The 18,264-nt window shown below is 43.2% G+C and overlaps 1 protein-coding gene across 6 annotated transcripts in view; it reads left to right on the plus strand.

Annotated features, from left to right (window-relative positions):
• Positions 1-18,264, plus strand: part of ACVR1 (activin A receptor type 1) — a 63,782-nt gene that overhangs the window by 26,577 nt on the left and 18,941 nt on the right. For 5 of the 6 annotated variants that reach the window (XM_034061403.1, XM_034061404.1, XM_005153728.4 and 2 more), the window contains 3 exons: positions 7,438-7,511; positions 16,206-16,451; positions 16,970-17,187. In XM_034061403.1, coding sequence (XP_033917294.1) covers positions 7,445-7,511; positions 16,206-16,451; positions 16,970-17,187 — 531 coding nt within the window. In that variant the 5' untranslated portion in view covers positions 7,438-7,444. Of the gene's footprint in view, positions 1-1,022; positions 1,029-7,437; positions 7,512-16,205; positions 16,452-16,969; positions 17,188-18,264 lie in introns of those variants that run through there. The other variant, XM_031053004.2, reaches the window with a different exon arrangement.

An 18,264-nucleotide genomic window follows, 5' to 3' on the forward strand; every position in this document is an offset into this window, starting at 1 on the left:
TTCTGTCTCCTTCAGCCACAGGTTCTGTTGCCCACATAGAATCATAGAATTGTTTAAGCAATTTAAGATCATCAAGTTCAACTGCTAACCCACCACTGCTGAGCCCACCATTAAACAGTGTTTCTAAGTCCTATATGTGCACGTTTTTAAACCCTTCAGGGATAGTGACTCCACCCTGGGCAGCCTGTTCCAGTGCTGAACAACTCTTTTTGGGTAAGGAATTGAAATCTCAACTTGAGGCTGTTTCCTCTGATCCTACCACTCTACTTGGGAGAAGAGACAGACCCCAACTGCACTACAGTCTCCTTTCAGGCAGTTCTAGAGAGCATATAAGGTCTCCCCTGAGCCTCATTTTTTTTTTCAGGCTGAACAACCCCAGTTCCCTCAGTGGCTCCTCATGAGACTTGTGCTTCAGTAGCTTTGCCAGCGTTGTTGCCCTTCTCTGTGGGCATGCTTCAGGACCTCAGTGTCTGTCTTAGAGTGAGGACCAAAACCAAAGACAGGATTCGAGGTGTGGCCTCAGCAGTGCCCAGTACAAGGGACCTATGGCTGCCCTAGTCCTACTGGCTGTACTATTACAAGCCAGGATGTTCTTGGCTGCCTGGACGCAAGTTGGGTCAGTATCTGTCAACCAAAACCCCCAGGTCCTTTTCCACCCTGCAGCTTTCCAGCCACTCTTTCCCAGGCCTGTAGCATGGCCTGGGGGGCATGGGGTTCTGCAGGACCCGGCACTTAGCCCCCTTGAACTTCATACAGCTGTCCTCAGCCCACATACAAGGTTGTGAGTCCCCCTGCTTACCAGCTGATCTGCGTGGGGAAGCTAGCATTATTTCTGGTCTGTTCTGTGCCCCTTGTGAATACTAGGCCTTCAGCTGCTTGGCTTGTTCCATGGGAATTACCCCGTTGTGAGCACCACGGAACTCTGCCTTCCCCTCCCATTAAAGGAGGAGCTCTGTGTGTGTGACCCATGCCTCCCCACCCCACTTGGGAAGGGGCTGGTGCTACTTTGGGTTCACTTCTTTGCCTGGGTAAGGTATTTTTATCTCTCTTGGGTAAGTGGTTGTGTTGTCCCTCTGTGTTGTCATGTGTCTGTTCCCCCCACCCTGACACTGAATGTTCATTATTTGTGATCCCATGCTATGTCACTTCTGCAGTTGTTGTGTCAGCTGGAACCCTTGGGTGACAGCATAGGCAATAAATGGATTTGTACTGGCATACACCAGGAGAGAGACCAAACAGGATTTTGTTTCTATAAGTGGCACTTGTTCTTTGTTACCTCTTTTCTTTTAAACACGTAAGGAGTGGCTCTTCATGAGCATATTCAGAGCTATTAACTTCATAAAAAGTAACTTGCGTGATATTTTACATTGTATGGATTGTTTTCCTCCTGGTGGTTTTATTTTTATTCAGCAGTGTCATGATACTTGCTTTGAATAAACATGTAGGAGAACCAGTGTCTTGCATACTTCACTCTATCTCTGTTATTTGAATCCAAGACATTCAGCCTTTCAAGGTGGCAGTCTTTTGCAGATTTTCGTGAGCTGAAGCGTATTGATGTGTGCCTTGTGCGCTTGCAGGTGGATGCCAAATGGGGTTTGTGGCTGGCTTCCATCTTGCTAAATTCTGGCAACAAAGTTTAGACTTTAAGAAAGAATACACGGGGTTGCCATTCTCTGACGTTAGGAATGCCTTTGTGTGGGCTGTTCTGAGGTTGTTAGTTAGCTGTGTGAGTTTCAATTAAAAAAAAGAAGAAAAAAGCAAGCAGTGAATTATTGCTTTTGAATGTAAGGCTTTCCTTCTAAAGACACAGCTGTTGATGAATTTAGCTTGTGTGTGGCTATTGTGTGGATAGTAGAATTACAATCCAGCATTATGGATGTTTTCTTTTGATACAAATCTAGTGAGCTACATGCAAAATATGTACAGCCCTTGGGCTCTTGGCAGGGTGCCACTGGGACTGTCAGTGATAGTGTGGGTGCCTCTGATCTCATCAGAAAAGTCTGAATGCCTCTAATGGTTCATGTTCCCATGTCTGTGTCATATTGAGATGAATTGTAATCTTTAATTTCTTCACTAATTGGAGTTGCTCTTTTGTCTGGTGTGGTCTTTGCTCTGTATCTGTGGTGGCATTGGAGACTAAAAACTCTTTCTCCACAGCCTGTGCTGCTGTTGGTGGTGTTTTTCATATCATCTCAGCTCCTGGTTCTGCTCTACCCTGTGGCTTGTCGTGGCAGTTATCTCAAGAGTCCCAGCTCTGGATCTGAAGTCTCCCTCATCCCCATGTTGCTGTCAGGCTGTAAAGGAATGATTTGGCAGCAGACTAATAGTTTACTGAGGAAGAAAAGAGAAAGTGATTTCCATTTGCTGTAAAAGTACAAAAGGTATTGTGGCTTTCAGGATGGATTTTTTTAAGTGAATTGGGACTTTATTAATGCAAACAGTAAGAATTCCAGCAGTTAGCTAAAAAATCAGTTGCACATCTGTATGCTAAGTTGGGTATGCTAACCAAGTATTCTGTCTGCCATGTGATACCTTTTTACTGTTCATTTAGGATTCTGAAAACTGTTTAACTGATTCCTTCTTTGGAGCCCAAAGCTGACTTCACAGTAGATATGAGGTGCCTGCTCTGGAGCTGGGTTCACCTTGTTGCCTGAGCTTCACAGAAGAGCTGCTTGAAAATCTGTTAGCTGCTGCTTTAAAAGAGACTTTTCCACTGTGACCTATAGCAAGTTTCAGGTTTTCTTATTCGCTTCTGTAGGAAAAAGTTAAAACCAAATTACCTTCTTTTCACTGTACATGGATGTACACAGTCTTTGCTTCCTGCCCCCAGCTTTGCTGCATGGCCCTGATTGGTTTGACCGAGGTGTTGGTGGTGGGAATGCCCTCTGGTGGCTTCTGCAGCTGATAGGGCTGCAGGACGTGCTGAGGAGTTGTGGGTAAGTCACTGCGAAGATTGGTGTGTCTAGAAAGGAAAGTAAGTTTTTGTGCGTTTTTGCTGGTTGCTCTCTAGTGCCTCTTTCTCTTTCTGGATTAAATCCCAACCTTCCCCTTTGGAAAAAGTTCTCATGAATTCAAACACTAGACAGTAACTGGATGTCTTGTGTATCTCTAGATTCATAGCAATGTGCTATGGAGTTTTATAAAAGAATGTTTTATTCCTGTATTTTTTTTCCTAAACAAGTAGTAAGTGAAAGGGATGTGCTTGCTTGCGTCACTAGAGCCAGATTTTGGTTCATATGTATGTGTTGTTGTTTTTATGTTTTGATGGGTGTGTGGGAGGTTGGTTTTATTGGTTTTGTTTTGATTTTTGTGAAAGTCCTTTTTTTTTTTTTAAACAATGGAATCAGGACCTTTAAACTCATCCTCTGCTGTGTCTGCAGTTTGCAACTGGGATAACCTGAAAGGGAAATGCAGATGAGTGTGAAAAACAGGAACATGTCAGAGCTGCAGGACACCGGGGCTCTATTCCCTTCTTGGCATGTACGGTAGCTCTGAGCGGGGCTGGTGCCCAGTGGGATCCCTGGGGAGGGCCTTCCCAGCCTGCATCCCACGGCCCCTTTGCAATCTGCATGTTTCCAGGCTTATTTTTAACTGCTGATTTAACAGGCGCGCGGCAGATACAGCATACCCTGAGCAAAATGGCAGCCAGCAAGGGATGGGGGCACCTCTCCCAAGATCCTGGCAGGACTTCAGCTGTCCAAGCAGTGTGTCGGCTGGCACTGGGTAATGGCTTGGTCTCAGAGCAGACCTTGCCTGATGCCACTTGAAATGTTCCCTTGTCTTAAAGCGGGGGTTAAGGACTTGACATGCCTTTGATGTAGTGAGGAATTTTATTTATAGCTTTTAATTTTTAGAGTGGAATTGAAGGGGAAAATCAGCATTTTGCAGAGGGTAGAGGCTCCCTCTCCTTTGGTCTCCCAGTGTCTGCAGCCCCAGCTGAGGTGGTGTAACTGGGCTGTGTCCTGCTGAGGGCTGCATGGGCAGCTTGCCAGCCACAGAGCTGTATAGAATCTGCACATACATGGCACAGGATCTTAATTGACGATAAGTATATGCAGGATGGGTTTTTTTTGTAGGCTGCTGTGAGTACGCGCAGCACTTCTGAGCAAAAGCAGGCCAATACTCTTTGAGGCTTTGGGGAAAATCAGTGTCTACAGGAACAAAGTTTCATAGAAGCAGAGTTTAAATTTTTTGTATTTGGCTTCTTTCTTTGAGAGGACTGTGCATGCTGTGAAATGTGTAATGCCTGATAATAGTCTGATTTTGTTGTTGTATGCATTTATAATAGGGAAAGTCTATTCATAAAACTCTACCAAAGAGGCTTGCACAAGTACTTGCTTGCTGATGCAGGGCTGAGTGTGGGGACCTTTGGCAGGACTTTGCAGGCACTGGGCAAGCTGTTCCTGACCCACAGGACCAGGATCCAGGCCCGAACAGCCCCTGACCCAGCTCCTGCTGGTGCTTGCCTGCCAGTTCACCTAAAGTGGCTTCCCCTCTTCAGGGTATGCAGCTCCCTTGCAGCTGTGGGGCAGGGGAAGGATGACAGCCTTTCTTCTCTTGGACATTTAAATACATTTAACAAAAAAAAATTAGTGTAATTTCAGGTGTGTTACTCAATTAACTCATAGTTGGGCTTGGTTGAAGAGGAATTCTAAAGAGTGTTGTGGATGAGGGATTAAGAATTACTTTTACTGTGGTTTTGTGGCTTTTTTCCTTATTTGATCGCTTTGGTGAGGACTGGTAAAAATCCCTCATATTTGCTGAACTGCAGTTTGTCTCAGCCCATGCTGGTTTGGATGTGGGACGTGTGGAATCAGAGGATGGGGAGCTCATTTTATCACCCTAACTCTTACAACTCTCCTTCATTGTAGCTGTGGAAGGTTGGTTGTCTCTTTAGGGGAACGCAGGTAGGATTTGCTTCCTCCTTCTTCCCGTGAAAAATACAGGGCAGGGGCTTGTGAATAGATAAATGTAAAAATATCTTTTAGGGAACAGAAATAAATGGAAAAGAAAACAAATAGGCACATGCAACTTGTAGCATTTTCCTGGTTTCTATGCTATTGTTCTTCCTGTATCTTAAATTCCTGCATTCCAGACAGCTCGTTTCTTGTGTTCAGCCTCCTTTGCTGACAGAACAGAACTGAACTCATTGCAGGTCCATCCTGGCTTCAGCCAGGTTTGGCAGGAAGAAGAGGTTGAAAAAGGGGCCAGGGGTGGGAGGGACTTGAACGTGGTGGGTGCTGGGAGGAGGGAGGGAGCTGGTGGAGGGGGATGCTGCAGTGTGTGCGGGTCTCTGAGCTGCCCTGCAGTGTTGGAGGTGGTGTGATGGCTTCCCATCAGCAGATAACAACCCCTGTTGCTTTTTAATTGAGCGTGGAGGATGCAGCGATGAATCTGTGAAAAACCTGGCAACCGCTCTGCGTGTGAGCCACATGCTGCTGTTTAACTCTTAGCCTGCTCTGTTGTTAAAGTAATTTTTTGTCTCTTTTAAAGCTCTTTCCCCTTGTGCTCAGTGTCCCTCCTGTCTGAAGGGCTCTCCAGGTAGACTGGCTACCAGTTCCTGCCTGGCTCGACATGCACTCCCCTCTGCCCAGCAGCCTCCAGGGCAGCTGGCTTGCCCAGCTCTGCTGTGGCTGCGGCCCGGCATCATTAAAATCAAAGTGTTCTGCCTCTGCTCTTTGAACCATTGATGTGTTGAAAGAAGGAGGGCATGTCTCATGAGCCACCTTTGTCTAGACTTGCAGAGAGTTACCTGCTGTAATGCTGAGGAAAATGCTGGTGTAAGCTGTTCAGCCCCAGGAAGCACACACAGGGGCTGAGGAGGAAGGACAGCATCGCTCTTGTGTCCTGCAGCCACCCCTTTTGGGAGCAGCAGACCCTTCTGAGCTGTTGTTTTAAACTTTCTGCACTGGATGGCTCAGTGATCATGCTGTGTGTAACTTCATGTTTCCAGGATAACTGCTGAAGGTTAAATATTGGTATGTGTTAAGAATGCATTGATGTGCAGTAAGAATGAGGAAGGCAAACTCACTTGGTGAATGGGTATTTGAAAGTGGGAGTTTCACTCCTGGAGGTTGTGGTGAGCACTGCCTCATCCCTTCTCTAAGGACAGAAGTTGAGTACTTGCATTCACAAATTTCTTGATCATTTTAACTGATGGTGAAGCAATTACCGAAATGTTTCTCATATTCTGCAAAGCAAATCTATGTCAGGAAACAAATATAGTAAATGGCTTGGCTTTCATCACTGAGCACTTAAGCAGTCTGCTAATGATCTGAAAAGGCAACAACAGAAAATATCTGAAAGAAAAATGGCGATATAAAATTTAAATTTCATCTGCTTCAGTAAAATTAAATCTGAAAAATGAAGACAAATACTTACATGTAAGAAGAACGGTAATGGCTCAGTGCTTTGGTCAAGGGGAGTCACTTTGCTGCTTTCAACTGAAATATTATGGCATGTGATTATCCAAAGAGTCTTGATAGGAACCAAGTAGCACAGGACTGACAAGACCTTCTGAGTCATCCAACCCTGCTTGTTGGGTTAAATCCCATGAAGATTTATGATAGTTAATCTTTGTTCCTTTGTATTGATGATCAGTTAAATGCTGAGTTTAAGAATCTCTTAAAATCTTCTTTTCAGAAGCCTATTAAATAATTCATACTTCACCATAAAAAACCTGAAAATTCTCTTTTCCTGTAAAGACCAAGTATCCTGGAAAAGATCTGAAATGCACAGGAGAATTCACTCCTTTATTTACTGTTTTAGAGGCAGCACGTTCCTCTTCTGCATATGTGCTGGAAACTGCCTGTTTTCATGCAAGATGTAGTTACCTGTCTTCAATAGCAGGAACATGAAGCTGGGCTGCTGAAAGGAAAACCTTGGAAAAGCAGCTTAATTTGTGAAATTACTCTTCTGAGAGTGGTGTCTCCCTTAAACACATTTAGATCTTGCCATCTAGCAGTTGGTTCTGCTGGTTAAAGTTGTTCTGAGTTCCCTGACTGCGATATTTTCTGTTTTCCTCTCAAAGCCCCAATAACATGCAGTTTTACTGACCTTTTCAGATGACAATAATTTGACTTTTTAATACCTTGTTGAAAGAATGTCTCTTCTATTTTACATACATGCTTGGGACTGAGAGGGTTCTTGCTTTCATAGTATCATGCTTCCATATATGCAGTGTAGTTGCATGGGATGTTTCTGTGACCAAAAAAACCCCATAAAAATAAAGAAATTGCAGTAAATTTATGAATGTTTTAAATGAAGGAAATTACGTGGGAAACAAGAGAGCAAAAAAGAGACCAGTGGACCTTGTTTGCTCTGCATTTTGTGTAAGAAACTGATGAAAGGCATAGCTAAACACTGATTTTGGGGTGGTTATGTTGTAAGACAACAGTGCAAGTGTACATAGCTCTCATGTCTCTTCTCTTTCTGCAGCACTACAATGGTAGATGGAGTGATGATTCTTCCTGTGCTTATCATGATGGCCTTTCCCTCTCCAAGCTGGCAAGGTGAGTGATGCGTGTCATGATGCTGTAGGAGAGCTAGGTTTGAGCAGTGGTTCAGCTGCTGGAGCTGCTGGGCATGGCTTCATGGCACCCCACTTGCCTTGTGAGCTGACAACATGGGCAGGCTCCTCTCAGGTACAGGAGATCTGCTTTTGCGTTGAAGTTGCTTCAAAGGACATTTTTTGCATGTCTCTGTATAAAAATTACAACATGTGCAATTGACGTAGGTCTGTCCAGGGCTGGGGGCAGGTGGGGTGTGGGAAGCCTTATTTGAACACCAGATTATTCAGCTCTGTAACAAATAGATCTTTTTAACCCATGTGCTGAGGTGCAGTTGTGTTGCATTCTCATAAAGTTATTTTTTTTTATTATTTTTCCTGTGGGAATGCTGTTTGGCATACTTAGTGGGTGTTTGATAACTTCTCCATGATTGCTCCAGTAAGGTTTCTGGATATGGAAAATGACTACTTCATTAACAGTTTGCACTCTTATATGCAGATCAAGGTTTTATGACAACAATGTGTTTAAGATTTGCCTCTGCAAAATGGCGGATGGATATTTCCACTGCTGTGGAGAGGCAGGAATGGTTCGTTTGAAGGTGGTCTGGATGTTTTAGGAGATGACCTCCTGAAAGATGCATAATTGCTACTTTGCAAGAGGACTTTTAAAAATTCTAAATAAAGATTTTCTGCAAGTAACTTGGTTTCTCAGTTTTAAAATTTATGTGACTCGAGGTATATCTAGTGTTACGGCATATCTATCTTCTTATTTACCTTGTGAAATACCTATCAGAACTACTTTGCTGAAGTGCATTTATCTTCAAATGTTGGTATAAATGATAAAAGGCAGAATATGTTAAATGTTAGAATGGGTGGTGGAAGGCCAAGATTAAAAATGCATGGAGGTCTAGTGGTTGACTTCAGTCATGTGTATGAATGGGAAATCGAGACAAAATTTAAAGAGGGAGGAATATTGGATTAGTGTTTGTCAGAAACCATTAAACTGCTAATGTTATTGAGACAATATTATCTTGAAATAAAGTTTGGTAGTAGTTATCACAGTGTACCTTATCAACTCTTGAGGTGCAGCTATCTACTTCTCAAACATTTGTTTTGGCTTTCAGAGTTGCTTATGTATTAAAAATCTTAAATCACATACCTTTCACATCCTTAACATAAAGAGCGGTAGATGGAGAAGAGAAACATGGAGAAAAGGTGCCTGTTAATGTCTGAAGTTCTCGTTAATTTCTCTTGTTCAATGTATGGAATCATTGTGCAGTGCAGCATAGAGGGCAGCATAATCAACCCATCCTACCATTCTAAAGGTACTTTGCAGGTGTTCATACCCTAGTGATTTGACCTGACTTGGCTTAAAAATAAGAAAGTAGGTTCTAGGCCTTCAGAGTTATCTGCCTCTTGAAAACATGACAATAAGTGATCAGCAAGAAGAGTCATTAAATCCATGCCAAGAGTTTTCTTTTCCTGGGACTGTGAGCCAAGACTGGAGGTACAGGATGGTTCCTCGCTCAGCTGTGAGGAAGGGTAGAGCTGGGCCAGGTGTGCAGCTGGAACAGGCTTTGGATGGAGTTTGTGTGAAGGGCTGGAGCATGTGAGTGAAGATGCGCAGATGTGTTCTTGCTGTCTGTCTGCCTGTGCCAACTGTATGTGTACAAAGAACAGAGTTTCCTGTTCGGGATGTGGAGCTGCCATGCTGAGGGAGAGCTTATCAAGTAGTACTTCCTGTAGATATTTGTTTGGGCCTGTTTTTCTCTCTTACAGTGATAGAGCTCCTGTGAAAGACTTTGTAGAAGAGCCACAACAATCTTGCTTTGCTTCTCTTACTTTATTCCTTCCCTTCTTCTCCCCCTGTACTTCCTAGGATGAGTTTTCTTTATCTGTGAGCAGTTACTTGTCTAACGCATGTAAACAACACTGCTCTTCCTCCTTTTTGTGTTTGATAGTAGTAGTGCTATTGCTTCCTTTTGGAAATAGTTTCCTAATTTGGAACTGGTGGTTGAGCATTTGGGGAGGCAGAAATACTCAATGGACCCCTCAGCAAACTCTTATTTATATCTCTTCATCTAGGTTTTTATTTCCTCACCAGCTGGGAGCAATGGGAGAACTCACTGCTTTGTTCCGTGAGTGTCTAAGTGCTGGTTGGTGCTTATGGGTCAGCAGCCTGTGTTAGGGCGAACGCAATAAGCTCAGAGGTGCAGACCTGTGGAGAGGCTTATCTATCAAGGGAAAGCTTGCCTTTGGAGATCCTTTGAGGGGATGGAAGTTGATGTTCTGCTGCCTGTGAGCAGGCCATGGCGGTGGGGCTGGTGCACCCTGACCAGTGTGCTTTCCCATGTGCTTTTTCTGAATACTTTCAAAAGGTGATGTTTTGGGGCAGAACACTGATTTGTCTCCACTTTGCACAAAACAACAAGAAGTTGCAAACCCTTCTGACCCCCCTCATGTATTTCATAACAGATCAGTCCATTTACTTTCACTGTGATTTGGACCAGTTAGGTTCTTTGTGGGTTTGGGTTTTTTTGGGGGGTATTATGTTTGGGTTTTGTGCGGTTTTGTGCATTTTTGATGAGTGAAAAATGCCTGGGCATAGCTTTGGGTAACATTCAGAGGCAGATTTGACCAGGTCTATGTTGCTGCTAGGCTTCAGAAGACGAGATTAAATATGATCCGTTTTTAAAATAAGCAACCCACAACCCAACAAAAAAAAGTGTGTAGAATTCCAGGAGCAGAAACATTGCTTCTCTACCTGAGTGTCCAGAAAATCCTTCTGTTCTAAAGGTTTACTGCAGTGCTTGCTTCTGTGTTATTTCTTTATTAGCCCTGTAAAGTGGGAAAAAAGGCTTTTCATTTCCCAAGAAACTAAGCTTTAAGGCAGAGCACTTTCTAAATAATGCAATGCCTGTGCTTAGGCTTGGGTTTTGTCACTTACTGGTAACTGTGCACAATGGAGTTTCCTGATCTCAATGGCCATGTCAGGAGCATGGTACAGGAGATGCTGCTGCCCTCTCCAGTGATTTGGGAAATTCATCTGGACCATGCTCTCCTCTCACAGCTTGGCTTCTCTGCCAAATGCAGCCTCACTCTTGGGTACAAGGAGTGAGCAATCTGGGAAGGGTCTTGTGTCGCACCACAGCCAGGAACTGTTTGGGAGCTACTGGAACTCCAGAAGCTGCTGTGTGGCTAGTGGGAAGCTGGCTTTGGGAGCAGCCTCACTCTGTCCCCAGCAGCTGCGCTTTTGCAGGCTGTCCCTCTGCAGAGCTGGGCACATCTGCCCAACCTTGCAGCTTTATAACTGATGATCAGTGGCCATAGCACTTGTGCTTCTCCTGGTTTTAGGTTTTTTTTTAAGATGAAAAATATTAATAAGGCTGAACAGCTGTTACTTAATGCTGGAAACCTCAAAAGCATTTGTTAAATTAGTAAATCCTATATAAAATCGATTATTATAGGCTGCCCAGAGAAGTGGTGGAGTTGCCATCCCTGCAGGTATTTAAAAGATGTGTAGATGTGAAATGGTTTAGGGACATGACATGAAAATGGTTTAGTGGTGAATTTGGCAGTGCAAGGTGGACTCGATGTAAAGAATAATTTTCAAATGTGAATGATTTTGTGATTATTATGGCTGTTGTGTAATGCTTGTTACTTTACACATACAGAAAATAAAACTCAGAATTGAGCAGGGATTTCTACAAGCTTCTTATTTGCTGTTTCCCTGAAATGTCTAAGAATCATAAATGAAAGCTATCCACCAAAAAAGAACTGATGTACAGTTAAGTGGACCCTGAAGTTACTGTAATTTTTTCAGGTCTGCTTTCTTTCATCTTCAGTTCATTGTGATATGAAGCCCTAGCAAATCCCATCTCTTCCCCCAATTCCAGTTATTGAAAAAGGAAGTTAATATTGTTGCTTTGACATATTTTGGCCTTTGAGCATGAAGTCCCTTTCATTCCACTAGAGATTTCAGCAGCTCTCTGAAATAAGGCTTCTTGGTGAACTGTAGCTTTCTGGTTTGATTTCAGGATTTTCCATTTGGAAAGTATGATCCCACTCAAAGCCTAGCAGCAAGCCTGCTAAGGGGACAACAGCGCTAGTACAACTCTGAGAGGTCTCGGGTTGGGAAGCTGGCTCACAGTGGTTCTGAGGACTGGGACTGGCTCTGTGTGCCCGAGGTTAGCCGATGACTGCAGTGTCTGTGCATGTTCAGTATGCGACCAGGGAGGCACGGCGCCTTCCTGCTGCACAGCTGTGGGCTGGCCTGGAGGAGGGATGGAGCTTCTCTGCCCACTAGTTAGTGACTGAAGATGTTGCTCCTTTTTGCTTTGCCTTGCTCTTTGGTAAAGAAGAATAAATAATAAAGTCATGTCTTGGTGAGCAAAGACTGGTTTGTTTAAGGGTCGTTTACCTCTGTCCATCCTTGGCCATCTGGCTTTTCTGTTCAGCCACATAGTAAGAGCGCTTGTGGTGCTGTGTAGATTATCCTGAACACTTGCAGGTATGAGCTAAATGTATATTGTATCGCTGTAGTAGGGCATGCTAGTCTTTATCTGCAAGGTAAAGTTTAGAGTACTGTGAAAGCAGGAAGTTGGACTTGATGATCCTTATGGGTCCTTTCCAGCTTGAGTTATTCTATGATCATGTGAAATTTTGAAAGGGAAGGTATGCAGTGGTGGTGCAATGATGTGATACTGTTAAAGCCCTACTTAAAAAGTTACTTGTCATGTAATTAGAGACTGTGTCTTCAGTAAGAAAACTGAGATTCTAATGGTAGGTATTCTTAATTTTTTATGCTTTTAAAAACTACTGGGGTGTTTGCTGACACACAAAGTTAACACACTGTCACATAGTTAACATAGGCCTTTTTCAAAGTTAAAGGTAGTTAAACTGTGTTGCTGTAATGCAAATAAGAAAAGGAGGCTGAGTGCCTATTGTAATAGTTGTTCAATGGAAAATCACAGAACTGTTGAGGTTGGAAGGGACCCCTTGAAATCATTTAGTCCAACAGTGCTGGTCAGTCAGTGCCAGGTGCAGCAGGTTACCCAGGACCAGGTGCAGTCAGGTTCTGCATGTCTACATAAGGTGGAGAATGCACAAGCTCTCTAGGCAGTCTGTTTCAGAGGATTTTTTTGTGTGTGTTCAGATGGTATTTCTTCTTAATTAGTGTCCCGTGATTAACCACTCTTTTGATTGTGAAGAGATCACCTTAAAATTCAGATGTGTTACCAGAAACATATGTAGTGTACTATTGCTTGGAGAGAAGTTTGATATTTTCTCAAACACTTAACAAAGTTTACAGATTGGTAACTGGTTGGTTGACAAGTAATGTAATTTTGTTTCTTTGCACTTGTAGGTTTCTATCACTAAGCAGTATGCCCCATGGGTTCTGGCTGGGGCTGTGTGGAGTGTCTTGGTTCTTGTGCTGTTGAAATACCTAGGTTATTAAGACTCAGTTCTCATAGCTATTGACTTTCACAAAGTGGATAAACAAAAAAAAAATTAAGAGACTCAATGTTGACACTTGTCATTAACTGGTTTATTAGTTCATTATTATGAAAGTTAATGCAAATATCTATCTTTCTGTGGCAAGTCAGATTTTTTTGTGTGTGTGTTTGTGCACAATATATATATGCCACAAGTGCAGCAGTGAGTTTCTGTATTATGAAACGAAAAATATATGCAACAAGCATGTTTAGGTAATGGAAGTATTCTTAAGCTTGGCTTCTTGCCTGCTTACGTTGCCTGGCTGCTGTGTATGTAGCTACCCTGACAGCCTTCCACGCCTGGAACTGTTACTGAGCAGGTACTTACCTGTTGGGGTAAGTGTGCTGGGGGAGTTGATGTGTTTCAGCCATAACCTCTTGATTGTAACTGGCCTGTGGCGTTTGCTGGTCTTGTCTGTCCTGCAGATTTGCTTGCTCATGAGAGCCATGGAGAAGTATCGTCACCCAGTCCAGCTCTGCCTCTGCTGTGGATTTGCCTTATGCCAACAAAACTATGCTCTGCAAGTGCAGCTGGCTTCACTTTGGGGAAATGTGGCTCAAATATCCAGCCCTTCACAGCTGGCTTTGTGCACGGGAGAGTGCTTTGTTGATGCAGTACAGTGTTTAACTTGTATGTGTTCACTGAAGCACTGCCCCATCTGTCTGCTTTCAGGTGTCTGACCTGCTGCTCTTGTCTCAACTGATGGCCTGCGGAGACAGGAGCAGGAGGACACAGTCAGGGCTTTGGCTGGTTCTGCAGCCTGAATAAACCTTGCTGCTCATTAAGCCTTGCTGAGTAAGCTGAGTGTGGCACTGCAGGAGCATTAATAAGGGAAGGGCTGGCTAGTTCATGGTAATATACTGTTGAGTTGGAAAAACAACTAAGTAAAGAAAGGAGCGGTTTGGGCATAAGAAGTAGTAACGGTCATGTATGGGAGTGTCTCTGTTTCCAGTCCAGGAGTTCTTTACCAGAAATCTGTCTTTTCTACAGCTAATTGATCTATATTGCTTCTTGGAAACACGGGGATCTGCAGCAGTTCACATGTGTATATATATAGTCAATGTTGCTCTGTCTTCTTGCTCTATTAAGTGGATCCAGAGCCACTGTGTCATGTTAGATCACTCGCCCTGACTTCAGTCTAGGACAGGCTTTCCAAAACACAGGTAATGTGTTTGGAGTTGCAGTGTCTTAGTTCATTGCTTGTAAGGGGTATCGGGTTTGTTGTGTGTGGTGGACTATCCACTGCCTTGTGGCTGTGCAGTTGCTTCCTGGTCTGTTTGGAGATGGCTGAGCTCCTCCAAGAGGTGGCACATGAGGGGAGGTGTTTCTGCTAGAAACTGCTCTTCTGGCTTGTGTGAGGTTTGCTCAATCTTAAAGGTACTTTGGGTCAAGAGGGAAGATTTAGGCTGGATCAGGCTGCAAAATAGATTTTCCTTGTGGACTTGATACGGGTTTCCAGTGGTAGCTCAGTTGTCCTCCATATAGCAGCTCTTTCTGCTGTCAGTTAATAGCTGAAATTGTGTTACTGCAGCATGTGAACTTCCTTAGGTCTGTCCCACACGCCAGTGTTTTGTCAGTGACAACGGAAATGTCCCACTCGCTGGGAGGTACCAAAATCCTGTTGCTAAAGGGCTGTCTGGGGAAGGCTGTCCTTGCTGAAGGCACAGATCTTTGTGCTCTCGGGCAGTGGTGACCATGCCCTGGGAGGAAATAGGGTCTTGGCATTGAATGCCAGTGGCAGTTGCAGCCAGATGGACCAAGATTAAGGGCTTGTGTGTTACAGTACTGGTTGTGTTTTATTGCTGCTGTTGTGAGAGGAGAAGGAACGGATTTTGATTATAGAAATGTTTGGTGTATTTTTTCTTTAAGTTTTACAAAATTAGTGAAGTTACTGGTGCAGTGCATTCCAGTACTTGAAATCAGTGTGACACTCTTCAATTTCAGGATTCTTTCCCTAATTTTGTTTTTGTTAGTAGTCAAAAAATGAAAATTTATATTTGTGTGTTTGTTCATTGTGGAAGAAGGGGAAGAAAAAGCAGGAAACAAACTGACTTACATTCCCAGTGGGCAAACTCTAATGATAAGTTTGGAAAAGTCCAACATGTGGTATGCTTAGTTCCTGTTTTAAGAGTATCCACTGTTTGTGTGGCTGGAAATTTTTCTTGTGTGTTAGAACTGAAAAGAAGAATGTAAATATAAGTTAAGTTGCCGTAAGTATGTGTGTCACACAGGATGTGTGTGACAGGACTTTTTCATTGCGTTAGCCTTCTGTGTGAGTGTGCATGGCTGTTTACCACTGCGGGTACCTGCATTTTCCAGGTAACTGAAGAGCTCTCAACATTCTCCTTTAGCTTGCTGAGGGTGGTGTCCTCTCCTGCAGGAACTGGAGTGATCCAGTGCTGCATGTTTAAAGGCAGGTGCTGTTCCTGAAAATGGCACAGGGAAAGCAGATTTCTCCCAGCTAGCCATCTCCAGGCACTTTGCTGAGGATACTTAAAAATTTAGTATCCTACCCTATACATTCTCTTAAAAGTTTATCCTTTTATTTAGCTGAAGCTTCTGGCATTGGAAGGGAGATGGTGTACTGTGTGCTGCTGCTTGCGTTTTTATCTCTGTGGTTACTTAGACTCACAAAATACTTCCCAAATGCTTGTCTTCCTGGGAAAGTAGGGCCAGATTTATTTTTCAAGCAGGGTAGTTAAACCCACTAAATCCTGTGTAGGTATGTCCACTGCAAATTTAAATGGCCTTAATTTGATTAAAGTTATTGCCAAAATGCTTGGGAATGTTTTTATGTGGAAATAGTTAATGTGGTTTAGCATATCTGTTTTAAATTTGTATTGTTTGTTAGGGGATTTTTCTTCTGCTGAGCATCCCTGTGTGGATAATCCTCTTATGTTGTATACCTACAGTAGCATATGTGAGAAAGGTCATGTAAAATGTCACTACACTCTAGAATTTGAGTGCTTGGAGTGGGCAGATAGCACTGGTATTTCTTTGGTGCAAGCTCATATCTTTACCCTGCTGCAATGGCTAAATAAGTATCATTAACTCCTACTTGGTGGTTCTTCAGCGCTTAGCTACAAGTAATATTTCTTCCCTTAAACAGAGGGGTTTATTGTCTAATGATTTCATTACCTCTATGTAACTGAAGTGATTAAGAATACAATAGTGTTTTTTCCTCAACTCTTCCCTTTTACAGATGAACCCTATGAATGTGTGTGTGAAGGCATGTCCTGTGGGAATGGAGATAGATGCCAGGGCCAGCAATGTTTTGCTTCCCTGAGCATTAATGATGGTAAGAAGGTTTACCAGAAAGGCTGCTTCCAAGTCTATGAACAAGGGAAAATGACGTGCAAAACACCACCATCTCCTGACCAAGCTGTGGAGTGCTGCCAAGGATACCTGTGCAACATGAATATCACTGCACAATTGCCCTCTTCTAAAGGTGAGAGGCTTATTAACAGTGAATTTTGAGAAAGAAAAAAAAAATGCTTTTGTGTGATGTGAGATGATTTCAGCAGTAGTGAAAGTAAGGTTTAATCAATGCAGTAAGGCCCTTTCAGCTTAGTTCCCCATGCTGTAAGGCCCTTTCAGCTTAGTTCCCCATGCTGGGGTCCACTGGCACACATCTGATGTCCACATGTTGCAGGGTTTGTACAGCTGGATGAATGACAGTGGTTAGAGTGTGCAGTCAGGGTTGAGTTACTGCCTGTGAGTGTTCTGAAGCATCTGGGTTGTTCTGACCGCTCTGCGGTCAGGGAGTTGTGGTAGTATACTCTGTGTAAGTGCACACTTGTAGCCCTGGCTGTGTCATGGCCTCTCTTTCAGGCTAGATGGCTACCAAGTTAAATGTTAGTGTCAGTGCTATTGCTTTTAAAGACTTTCTCTGGAAATATATATTTTTTATATTTTTCCCCTCTCTTATCCTCACCCACTGCCCTTTCCCCTTCTCTCTTTCCCAAGGGCAAACCTTTCAAGGTGAAGCTGCAGGTTACAGCATGGAAACACTAATCATCGTTATACTGGCTCCTGTGATAGTGTTGATAGTTTTTTCAGCAGTAGCTGTGCTGGTCTTCCGGAGAATACAGAAAAACCATATGGAGAGGCTCAATTCTAGGGATGCAGAATATGGCACAATTGAGGGACTCATCGCATCAAATGTTGGAGACAGCACATTAGCAGTAAGTAACCTGTGTGCATGGTGAAAATTCGTGTGAGCTTTCTTCACTTCTCAGCTCCCCTCTAGTACCCTCCAAATACGGCCATGTCAATAACAGGACCTTTTGCTGCAAGGGATGCCACTTAGGACCAGGACTTCTGTGGTGACATTCCTAGGCTCATGAAGGCACAGTTTAAATGGAATTTATCCAAAGATAGCTTTTGCAAATAGAGCTCCTTTGACTTGCAGGATTGCTGTAAACTGTAGTCAAAGTGTTTGTAGAAGCAGTGTCTAAATGGCTAAAGAAAAATGGTCCAAACCTCATATATTTTTGTGTTACTAAATACATCATCTGGATATTTTCTTTCTGTGTTTTGGACTGTGTTTTTCTCTGTAGGAGGAAGAAACTGAAACAGGCATTTCTTTAAGTGTAGAATTGCCTTCAGTATCTTCCTTAGAAGAAAGTGTTGGTTACCATCAACTAGGGAAGCAATTTTGACTATGTCCAAAAAATATTCCAGAAAACGGTTGCACCTAGTTACCTGAAAGTTGACAACTGCTTTGCCCGCCCAGCTATGGGAATTTATTAAAAGAAAGTTCCATGGGACTGCTCAAGAAAATGAAGTATTTTAGGCAGCTTAGAAACTTTCTTGCATCTTTCTGTTTTGAGGCAGTGATGCTTCTGTAAAATACTGCTGTGAATAAGTGCTGCAGGGATCACATGGAAAAGCCTTTCATTCACAAGACAGTATGTCTGACAAGTAAGTTTTCAGGGTTTGAGGTGGCTGGTAAGGGATACTGCTGAGGCAGGAAAGATTCCTTTTTAAAGGAGGAATAAGTTAAAACTGAGTAATCAGACTTGTGATCTGGATTCCCCAATATGCGTTTTTTTGAAATAGCCTGTGTAGGGAACAGGTAAACCTGTTCTTCAGTCAGGAAGAAGAGCTTGGTTATCTTAAGGATGTGTGGGGTATGATGGAGATGCACAGTTTAGCAAGGGATAGGAGAGGATGGATAGGAATCGGCTTGTTTGCCTTCTTCAATATGGTAACGGGAAGGCATCAAAATTAGCATGCAAGAGCAAGGATAAATATGAGGA

This window comes from Melopsittacus undulatus, chromosome 4 (genome assembly GCF_012275295.1).
Source record: "Melopsittacus undulatus isolate bMelUnd1 chromosome 4, bMelUnd1.mat.Z, whole genome shotgun sequence".
Classification (NCBI taxonomy): domain Eukaryota; kingdom Metazoa; phylum Chordata; class Aves; order Psittaciformes; family Psittaculidae; genus Melopsittacus; species Melopsittacus undulatus.